The sequence below is a fragment of the Fistularia commersonii genome, chromosome 27, assembly GCF_037954325.1.
Source record: "Fistularia commersonii isolate RoL2024-O1a breed Wild chromosome 27, RoL_Fcom_v1.0, whole genome shotgun sequence".
NCBI lineage: Eukaryota > Metazoa > Chordata > Actinopteri > Syngnathiformes > Fistulariidae > Fistularia > Fistularia commersonii.
Window position 1 is genome coordinate 4,361,823 of NC_141310.1, and position 11,478 is coordinate 4,373,300.

General features: G+C 43.3%; 1 protein-coding gene across 2 annotated transcripts in view; it reads left to right on the plus strand.

Moving 5' to 3' along the window:
• Positions 1–11,314, plus strand: part of furina (furin (paired basic amino acid cleaving enzyme) a) — a 70,683-nt gene extending 59,369 nt beyond the window's left edge. For both annotated transcript variants that reach the window (XM_086175310.1, XM_086175311.1), the window contains exons 10-16: positions 288–388; positions 739–842; positions 1,089–1,206; positions 4,023–4,202; positions 4,289–4,413; positions 4,982–5,104; positions 6,346–11,314. In XM_086175310.1, the coding sequence (XP_086031436.1) occupies positions 288–388; positions 739–842; positions 1,089–1,206; positions 4,023–4,202; positions 4,289–4,413; positions 4,982–5,104; positions 6,346–6,953 (1,359 nt within the window). In that variant the 3' untranslated portion in view covers positions 6,954–11,314. The remainder of the gene's footprint in view (positions 1–287; positions 389–738; positions 843–1,088; positions 1,207–4,022; positions 4,203–4,288; positions 4,414–4,981; positions 5,105–6,345) is intronic.
• The last annotated feature ends 164 nt before the right edge of the window (positions 11,315–11,478 follow it).

The following is an 11,478-nucleotide window of genomic DNA, read 5'->3' on the forward strand; positions in this document are numbered from 1 at the left end:
GAAGATCTGCTCAAAATGTTCTTTTAAAAAGACACTTAACCGCCTGTTGTTGAGGAAGGTTGTACACAACATTTGCGATTATTCTCTGCTGGGGGTCTGCAGCAGAAAAGGGAGCCACACCGATGAACACTTGCACACAATTTCTAACTTCCTCAGCCATTAAACGATTCCCACTTTCAGTAATAACATGTCTATTAGATAACGGGACGATAATTGGGGGGAAAATACTTTATCTATTTTAGCCAGAACAGTCTATTTAAGCCTCAAGTAATTTGTCTTCCTTTTAGGTTACAACAGACCTTAAATCCAAGTGCACGGACTCCCACACAGGAACCTCTGCTTCCGCCCCACTGGCTGCTGGGATCATTGCCCTTGCCCTTGAGGCCAAGTAAGTCCTGATCAGTACTTTTGTGCCTCAAATACTGTGCACTCCTCTTGGATCCAGCAGCTTTATTCAAAAATTCACAATTAGGAAGTCTCCTTGAGTCATTAAACTCAGTGCCTTTACATTGTTTTCTATAAAAGCTCAATAAAAAAAGTTCAGACGCATCTTCCTTGAAGACTTTGCGTGGCCTGTTATTAATCTGTTCACCTTTGGGTTAGAATTGTAAAAGGGATCGTTTTGAGTTTCTCTGCTTAAAAGGAAGTAAAGTGAGTCAACAGATCAGTCTCATCGGGTGCGTCTGTGTGTTTGTTTCTCACTGTGGCTTTCTGGGCTTGGACATACACTTCTACCAGTAAAAATCTAACTTGGAGGGACATGCAACATCTGGTCGTACGGACCTCTCATCCAACCCACCTGCTCACCAACGACTGGAGAACCAATGGGGTTGGACGCAGAGGTACCACAGCACTTTACACCCTCACTTCCCCTGGAGTGAGCAGATGTCCTTCAGGCTCATTATCATATTGTGCATCTATCATAAAATAGACTGCGATCATAGATACAAATCATTAGTTTTCGTCAATTACTTTTATGATTTCTTAAAATGGGCTTCTCTCTGTGAAAATTGACTCTGTGAGTATTTGGGTTGATGGATATTGTGCTCAGCAGGCCAGTGCTCATATTTGATTTTTGCTCCGTGCAGTTAGCCACTCATACGGATATGGTCTCCTCAATGCCAGTGGAATTGTAGAACTGGCAAGAACCTGGACCACTGTCGGGCCTCAGCACAAATGTACCATCAATATGGTCAGCGAGCCAAGGTCAGTAAAACATGCACGCACAAACACACAGACTCACACACACACTATGGATTCATCTTAAGAACCCAATGGAGCCATTAGTGCTGCGTTTGTCCTGTTCAATTCATAATGCCTGATCTTAATTGCACTTAAGAATTGGTGTTTCATTTGCACTGCTTCCACAGCAGCCCCATGAGTAATTGAAACAGTGCGTTTTAAACTGCTATCACGCATGCCAACTGCATGCAGGGTAAAAATGTGAATTTTTTAATTACATTCTGTACTTGTGCATTTGAAGGAAATCACATTGCCTTTATTCTGGAAGTGTCTCTGCCAGGGTGACAGCAGCACCATACATAAACATCAACAAAAAATAGGATGGTAATTTTTTTGTAGAAACCGATGATCCAGTGCCACAATAAACCTTTGTACATGAGAAAAATATCGTTTAATCAAACTGCAACTGAAAATGTTTGGACAAGATCAGATTGTGATAAATAAAAAAATAAAAAAAATACAACACAAAGCACAGGGATTTCAGTAGCAGCTTTGACCAGTGTACCAGAGTACACCAGTCACTATAATGTGAGTCTGTAATCCTGATACAAGTAAAGGTTATTAAAATTGCATGGCAGATTAATAAGAACTGTCCCTAATTCCTTTTTGAAACATTCGGGGGAGAGTCCTCTGTTTTCAGATCTCCGGTCAAAGGGGATGGTGATCCAATGGTTAGAGCCATTAAAACAGAAAGCCAGCCTAACCAGATTTGTTATGTGAGAGTCAGTGAGCTTCTGGAACGTGGGAGTGATTGATCTGAGGGTTCTACCTGAGACAAATTGATAAGAGACACAGATGTCGAACGGGTGCAGAAAAGTCAAGGATGTTTTTTTTGTAAAACCCAGACGTCCTTCTTTGCTGCCGTTACTTACCGGGGTATTTTGTGCTTCGATCTAAATGCAGTTTGAAATCCTCCGTGTTAAGTGAGTGCACTAATCAATGCTATCTCTGTTACCTTTTAATATTTCTCCGAAGCCATTTCATTCCATCATTCTTTGTGTCAGTCTGGAGTCTCCTCCTCATTATGTACTCGGGGTGACTCTGCTCTCTGGATATGAGGTTATCCACACGGCAGCTCCCGAGATGCTCTGAGCAGATGGTTCAAGCATCTGGGAGCAGCAGTCAAGGCAGACTCATTCAGCTGACATCTTAGGTGTTTAGCGGACTTACTTATCTGGGGTGATTTCATGTAAGTGAGAAATTAAGGGACCGGGGTCCTTGGCAAATTGTTTAGTAATCAATAATCAGAGTTATAAGGGCTTTCAAAGAACACCTTGTTATCATTGGAGCAGCGTCACTAAGCCTATGTAGTGCTACTCTATTGGCTTCTAAACAAGTTGGAGTGTGTCTCACCAAGCTGATGATCTCCCTGATGTACACATTAAATATGCATTGTGAATTTCAAAAACTGTTCTTTGAAGTTGTGCCGTCCTCTTGTTTTAATGTTTTAGGGAGCACCTGAAAGCCTCAGTCTTATCATAACAGTCAGCCTGCGGGCTTTGAAAGTTGGTGAATAATCAATTAATTGAAATCGCAAAATAACTACAATAACTTAGAGATTTGGGATCATCACATGGCAGGAATGATTCTCTGGCCTGGTATGCCCAGAAACAATAGAGGATTTATAACCTCTTTTTTTCTGGTTTCATACAAACCAAATAAGAAATGAACGGGTTAAGATGGCTCTGAACAGCTTCATACAGACTGTTAAATAATTCCTTTCAATATTGCATCTCTATGAATGCGTTAAATCAAAAAAGGACATTACATCCAACATATGACTGTTCCGTAAGAAACAGGTTTCGACATGCATCTTCTACAAAACAAAAAAAATCCAACCAGCAACCTAGAAAAGAAGGATTTTCTGGTCATAATGTGATCATTTTTATGCATCTTTTGTCATTTTGGTTGAATGGATGTCACTGACATGTATCGTTTCATTTTTCACTTTCATTTTCATCCACACCATCATGGAAATTATTCCTGAAATATTTGAATTAATAATTCCGCATCGCCTCAACATGCAGTGTCAGTAGTGTGAGGGTGCATTCGTCTTGTTTTTGTCTTTTAAAAACAAAACTAAACAAAAAATGCAGAAGCCTGGGCTGCAAAAATAATTTGTTTATAGATTCTTAAAGGGAAGATATTTGTGCTCCACTGATCAGCAGAAAATTATAAATCAGCTTTAGCAGCCATTTGGATGAATTTAATCTTCACATGTTTTCTGGATCTGTAACCCGTGAATAAACATTGAACCAAGACAAATATGCAAATGTTGTTACTTCTCTTTTGGACTGTAACAATGAGAGCAGTGAATTTATGACTTGCTTGCTTCCCCAAAGGTTCCCTAAAAGACTCTTCCCATATAATGCTCTTATGAAGGTCACTGTGTGCAAGTGTAGTCCTTGAATGTATCATGAAAAATTGATCATACCGAGCCTTGAAGCACTAAGCCTTAAAACAGCAGACAGTTAATTTGATCACCTATGTCTCCAAAAGCCCCACATCTCCTACCTCAGAATTGTTGCGGATGCATGTAATCTCCTTAGCAGATTTTGGGAAACAGTAAAAAGAGGTGGGTGCTTTATTTCCATACATTGTAAGCCACTAATCCTATTCGAGGCCACAAACTCTTCACCATTCACACACTTGTGCACTGTCCAAGAGCTAAATGTCTCAATTGCTGAGTTATTTAGAGCGTACACCAGCTAATCCTGAGCGAGCAAGTGATGATTTCACAAATGACAGACAAAACTGTCTTCACATGTCTTCGAATGCAGCAACATTGGCAGCCGTTTATTAATTAACAAGACTGTGGATGCCTGCATGGGAACAGACAGCCACGTGACCTCCTTAGAGCACGTCCAAGCTCGCCTCACCCTGTCCTACAACCGGAGGGGAAACCTGGCCATCCACCTCATTAGTCCTGCCGGCACGCGCTCCACGCTGCTCCACCCCAGGTACAACAACCACCCTGCCACATACGCATGGACACAGATTTGGCTGAAGCCGTTTGACAACTCGCTTGTTTTTCATTTTCCCGCAGGCCTCATGACTATTCATCGGAGGGTTTTAATGACTGGGCTTTCATGACCACCCACTCCTGGGACGAGAACCCGACCGGGGCATGGACTTTGGAGATTGAGAATGTGGCTGGTGCCAGTGATTATGGTAAAGTCTAGAATGTGGTGTTCAAGGGAAAATTGTGTTGACTAAGATCCATATCCCCCTCTAAAAAAGCAAAAATGATCTTCTTTAAAGCGGCCTGCGTGATGAATCGGTATAATTAGCTTTTTTTTTTTTCTCCCCAACTGTCCATCTATCTCAGATTGACCCACAACAATTGATTCAGTGACCAAGAAAAGCTCTGAGAAAACATAATTTGTTCCTCAGAACGAAGTGATGGGCTGAAGTGAAACCTCTTAAGACCCAACACTCGACCAGTTCTTGGGAGACGTGCACGTTCTAATATTCTTATTTGGCACGGAGTGAAATCATGCCCTCCTGAAATAGCTGCTCATTTCAAGAAGTCATTTTCTGTCACTTTATACCGAAAATTCAATAGTCTACGAGACAAGAGGATCCTTAAACACAATCCACCTCAGGGAGCCCAGATTATTGCTGAATGACAGAATAAGGGGCCTGCGTCTTTTCCTGGTTATTTCAATTTGATTATAAACGGTGTGTGTGTTATGTCTCATATATATCATGCGTGTGTATGTCTCATCTCTCCATTCAGGGACCCTCACTCAGTTTGCTCTGGTGCTGTACGGCACTGGTTCAACATCTTCCAGCTCCTCTTACAATTGTCAGCCTGGCAACGTCAACTGTAAGACCTTGGACCTGAGGCAGATATGCATTGGTAAGGCTGGCATCTCCTCTCTGAAATTTGTTCTGAGAGCACGCGCGTGCGCACAGACACATGCACACACACACACACACACACACACATACTCACACACACACACACACGCATACATAGGGAAGGGGTTGCATGTTGATGCTGATCGACGTCAAGTAGCCCCTGTAGGTGTCAGGTGAAGAGGGATGAAATATTATTGGGTGTTTGCACAGCTGTCTTAGCACGTGTGGGCGCACAGCTGCACAATCCATATATATCCATATATTTATATAGGATTATAGATTGCATTTACATATTCATTTTTTTATTATATAATTTGGATAGATAGCTAGATAGCTCAAAGCGGAGAGAGGGGAAGAAGAATGTAACACTCCAGCACCCAATTGTCTTGCTGGGCATCCTGCTCCCCCCAACACATCTTGATTGTTTGATTGTGATTGTTTGTTATTGACTGTCACATCTGAGATAGAAAGAAATGTATAGATTTGCACTGGGCACCTCCCAGGTTAATTTAATGGCATAGTCATGTTTCGACACTATAGTGGTGAACATTGATACTTTGATTTGTACCAGCTGTTTTAACTTTTAAATGCATAAACGTGATCACATATAGAGTCATTGTGAGTGGGAATGATAGTAGTAAGTGCTGCAACTGGTGCAGTAAAAGATACTCCTGAGAGTAAACGTCCCGTTTGAAGTAGTGACAGCCTGACCCCTGCAGGCTTGTACGGGTACTTGCACGCCGACGAATCGCATCTGAGTCATTAAAGTCAAAAGATTAATAAAAAGGTTTATCGTCTGATTGGTAATGAAGGCTATACATTTTTTGTAAGCAAGGCTCTGATGTTCTTGTTCTCGCAAAACAGTTTACTTTACTCTGAATCTAACAAATGAAGCCGCGGGCCATTTGATTTTGGCTCCCCCTCCTATTTTCAGCTCTGTTCCCTCCAGTGGCTGCAGTTACTTAATTGCCACTGTAGGTAATGGTCTGCATCTGGTCCTGCTGCATTCAGAGATGACTCAGTCGACTTAAAACATGCTGCTATCTCCACATAGATTGCACACTTTTTTTTTTTCAAGGCAAACAATAAAGAGAAGTGATTTCTTTGAAAACAGCCTTTATTATAAGATGTAAAACATACAAGCCCCTCTAGGGCATCACTGTTTGCATTGGAATCCATGTAAGCTTTTTGTTGCGAAGGCGGATGTATTGTGTGACGTTTTGAATCATTTTGTTTCAGAGTGCAACGCTGACTACTACCTCTTCCAGCAAGGCTGTGTCAAAGAATGTCCAGCAGGCTTCTTTGTGGGCTCCCAGCCCCTCAACTACACAGTGGGGAATTTCATAATGCCATCTTCCGTCCCAGCCTGCCTTCCCTGCCCGGTGTCCTGCCTGACCTGCAGCAGCCTCAACCCCCTGGTCTGCCTGTCCTGTCCGGCACACAGCTTCCTGGATCCCATCGCCGGCACCTGCTTGCACCTCAGCCAGTACCTGCGCGAGTCCCCGGGCAGCTTCATGGTGGGCCAGGGCAACGCCGGCTCGGAGGTGGAGCTCAGCTCCCGGCTGCCCATCACCATGGCCGTGCTCAGCTGCATGGCCATCATGGCCACATTTGCTGGAATCTTCCTGCTGCTGCAGCTGCGCTCTGGCGCGCTGATCAAGCTGCCCTCTCTGGAGGCAGGCAATGGACTCGGGGGCACCTTCAGCTTGGGCGGGAATAGGGTGGTCTCATATCGCGGCATCCCGACAGTGTGGGGGGATGAAGGGGTAAACACAGACTCCGAGAATGAAGAGTTTGACGTCCATAATGAGAGGACTGCCTTCATCAAAACACAAAGTGCTCTTTAATGCCTCCCTTTCATCCCTCTTTCTCTTCTGCTTTTAAAATCCTCCCCACCATTTGTCGGATAATTCAGGGCTGTGTGATCTGTCCTTTCATGGTCTTCTCTGTTTTTATCTCTCCCCTGACCCCCCCCCCCACTCCCAATTCCCCCTTTACTTTTCAGTGTCCGTCTTAGTGGGCTCTAATGCGAGCCTTGCTTCAGGATCATGTCTTCCTCTCTTCTGTGGGAGACCTGATGGGAAGCTGCTGTCCCTCAGAGCTCGGGATGGACTGAGCTTTGCTCCGTTCACACTCGGGCGCATTTCTATTAAACTGCAGCCCTGACCCCACACACACCCTCTCCCTCATCACTACACAGCAGTGTATGTCTGCACAGGCTACATCTTCTCCAGCTCCAGCTCCTTTTGTTTCAGTAAACAAAGGATTATTGTTTGCTTTCCTCCTCTCTGCTCTTTTCATCAGTCTCAGTGCAGTAGCCAGACGAGATTGTTAAATGTGAGGAACGTAGATGTGTGTGTGTGCATGTGCGCCTGTTATTCCGTCGAGCAACGTAGGACCTTTACCGGGGAGAAAAACCTCCATAACATTCATCCTGTAACAGCTAGAACTTAAAATCTGAAAGAGACAGTTTGCTTTGAAATCCTTTTTTTATAAAAAAAAAAAAAAAAAAAAAAAAAAAATTCTGTCAACTCTCAAATTTTAGAGCTCTCATCCTTGGAGATGTTTGCCATCAATGGAAAGGATCCAGATGGTGTTCATCTACTGGCGCTCAGAGTGCCAACATTTACATTATTGCAGTTTTTTTTTTTCCCTCCCTTTTGATCAATTTTTTTTTCTTTAACAGTACTTTTTCCCCTCATCTGTCTCATAGTGCTTATGCTGAGATTAATCTGATTCATCTCAGCATCATAGTTTCCATTCAGGAACGGACCAATCTCATCAGTGCGGGTGGTTTCACACACAGGCAGCAGTCTAAATGGATTAACAGCACTATGACACAGATGAGGAAAACCCACTATTGAAAAAAATCTTGATCAAAGGGGGGAAAAAAAAAAAATTGGATGAGCTGTCTGTGAAAGTCAGAACAGGATTGTCTCTTCCTGAAGTGTCACTCAGTGAAAATCGCCACTTCTTCGGAAAAGTTTTTAAAAGTGCATACTTTTTATTATTTATGCACAGAAATGGTTTATGGTGATGTGGTTTCCTTCTTTTCCTCATTCCTCTTCTCAATGTTATCATAGCTGCGCTTACTTTACACATCAATTCTCATTTATACAATCACTTTATTTTACCTTATATTTCCTTCTTGTCGGTGTGGCCGTGAGGCTGTAGTTATCCCATTGTGCACTCAAATCTGGACAGATTTCACACAAGACATTGGAGGGCTGCTTCTATTTGATTTTGATTCTGTTTGGGGAACCTATAATTCCTCTCTGCTCATAGCCTCCCAGCTATCGCATCAACTGGTATGAAAATGCTAGGATAATTCAAAGATTTGAAAGAGAGGAAAAAAAAAAGGCAACTTGATCAAGCCTGAAGGAAAACCCAACCTGGGGGTACTTCATTCTGCTAAGTCCCATTCAAGCAGGTGTGCTGACGATGCGACCAACAATGTGTGACTGCCGAGCAGCTCCAGACATCGACAAACCTTTAGCTTCGCGCATTATCAACGCTTCGGTACTTTCCCTTTGTTCGGGCGTGCGGACGCCGCGTCTCACACGTCTCACACAATGAACAAGACCGTGTTAACACGCACACGGTGGTTTATTGCAGCCTCTTAGTGTTTTGTCGCTCATGGCCGTCCTTTAATTCCACATTATTATCAGTCCTGTTCTCTTTAAATCCCCTGCATTGAGACGCCATGTCTCACCACTATCTCTGGTCTCAATCAAAGCCACCTTCCAGATTTAGTGAGCCTGCATAGTCATTATATTCTGAATGATGCTGCAGCGACAATTTATTCCGAGAGCTTTTAAAAAAACCTATAGGTAATGTATTTTAAGGTGATATTTCTGGGCCGGTGAGCATTTAAGATATGCATCTTGTCACGCCAGCCAGTTTTGCCATTTTGAATCCATCAACCCTTTTTCTGTTATCTTTTTTTTTTCTCTTTTAGTGAAATCATCTTTGCAATATGAAAACTGCGGGGCGTGCTGAGAGAGGTTGTCATGACGGCGGTGACATGCACACAAAACTGCAGCTGCTCATCCTTTTATCTACCTCTCATATCATTCAGCGACGTTCCATGGGATGTCAAAGGTGCTCTTTAATGATCGCGCAGGTGTTGGTCGGATTTAAAAAGCGTTTCTACGGAAACATTCACGCGGAAAGGCGTTTACAAATTGTTCACTGTTCTGAAAACAATTCTGGAAATGTGGAGCTGACGCATCAATTCGAGTCCCCCTAAATTCCTGTCTATTCTGAAATGCAGCACCTTCAGAACTTTAGGTCCCATATGTAGAGGCGGGTGAGCTGCTGTCCACAGATCTTCTCAGTCAGCAAGTAAATCCACTCCACCATCCTGTAATTGTTTTTTGTGACGCTCCTATCCCGGCTTCTCCTCTTGAGGTTAAGTCCTCCAAAGTCTCTCTTTACTGCCATCAAATATTTTCCTTTTTTTCTGCCTTTTGTGAGAGGTTGCACAGAAGGCGCTAAAATAAATCAGCTTTGGTCCACTCGGGAATACTTCCCCGATTGTATTCTACATAAATGCGCTGAAGTGATTTCTAAAGCAAGTGTCCATCCAGAGGTCACCTGCCGGTTTCCGATGGATAAAACATTTCGTAGGCGTTTGTTAAAAAGCGAAAAAGAAATCCTTTTCTAAGAGGCACTGATGGGTTTCTGTGTACTCGAACCCCTAGTAGATCCATAAGAGCCTGGTTCCTCACTTTGTCAGCACATCTGGTTGTTTCTGCCAAGAATATCTAAACTGAATTAGAAGCACACCCGTGAGTGTGTGTGGGAAGGCAGTTCTCAATGTGTGCACACATGTGCATAAAGAGACAACTGCCTTCAACAGGAGTAACGAGTTTTATTGTGCACCGTATGTCGCACAGTGTAAGAAGTTCTCCAATTGAAAAATGTAATAACTACAGCCTCAAAAAAAGAACGGCTTATTGACATCGTAGCTCGGTGTAAAATCCTTAAATTGGAGCTAACGTGCTAATGCAAACATCCGAAATCCAATTGAAGTGATTGGCGGCTCTGCGATTTCTAAAGAATGCATTGTACTTCTTCCTATTTGCCAACTAAGAATTACCAAAACCGAAGGGCATGAAGTTTCCTTAAGATTGCAACATTTTGGCTTGTTTTCAGAAATCCGGCACAGGCACACTTTTCACCTCGATCTCGTATCCAGACCGAGACTCTGAACCATTTTACAGAGGCAAAGTCTGCGTTCACGTTTGAGTTCGAGCAAACCTGCCGGCGAGCAGCTTTAAGTAAACCCCGTGCTTCCGAAGCACCTGACGCTGCGGAGAAGCGCTCGCTGCCACCCCAACGCCGTCACCCAACTAAAGTAAGAAAAGGAAGAGGATCTTTAACTGTGCCAGACAGCGCCTCCGGTTCTCCGGCTAACACTTCACTGGCACTAAAGCGCGAAGGCTTACGGATTTCGAATGTTTAAAGAAATTTCGACCCGCTCGTGGGTGCGGTGGAGGCTTTTTCTCTTTATATCATTGATTTATTATCAAGCTCGATGTTGCTTCAGTCCTGCCTTAGGGTCTAGTCTGGAGGGATCAATATGAAGTTGGACGGAGTTAATAGGAGCAATATCTTTGGAGTAACCAAAGACAATCATTTAAATGTCGTCGGTCTCGTGATAAGTCACTTTTGCTTTTTCAGCTTGTCACAATCCATCGACCCTCTCAAGTTATTAGTGCATTAAGTTGATCATGATTTGTGATTTTGCTGGTTTAGAAGATGTGCGGCAGCGCCCTGTAGGTCAGCAGCCGCGGAGGGAGGAGGCAGAATGTATCCCATCTCCATTAACTTAAGGGCTGAATCAGATCTACGTGCATCTGTGTTTGCACACGCTTATCTAAGTAAACATGAAACACTTTGTGTCGGGGGAGGCTGTTTAGCGGAGAGACTCAGACAACTCTCCTGATCTCCCCCCGCCTCCTCATGAGGTTCCCGGCCTGTGGCTGCACACCGTACCTTACAGATTTGTGACCTATGAATAATGTACATGAATGACTATCTTAAATGGGACAATAACGCTAAAATAAGGCCTATTTTTGTACAATATGAATGGTGCAGTGTAATTTCTTGTAATTTAAAGATTTTTTGCTTTTGTTTTCTCCTTTTTATTTAATTGATGTCAATTATAGATTCTACTAAAAATAAAGATCTATGCAAATTTGAATGTGTTTTTATTCACTTATCAGGAGAGTGAAAATGACTCGTCGATGTTTGAGAACCAGAGCGAGTCAAAGCGTCCATAGTGTCCGTGAGCGTGGCAGAGTGGGCCGAGGTGAAGGCGGGTTCGGGGTTTCGCAACGAGAATCCCCGCCTCTAATCGACCTGCAT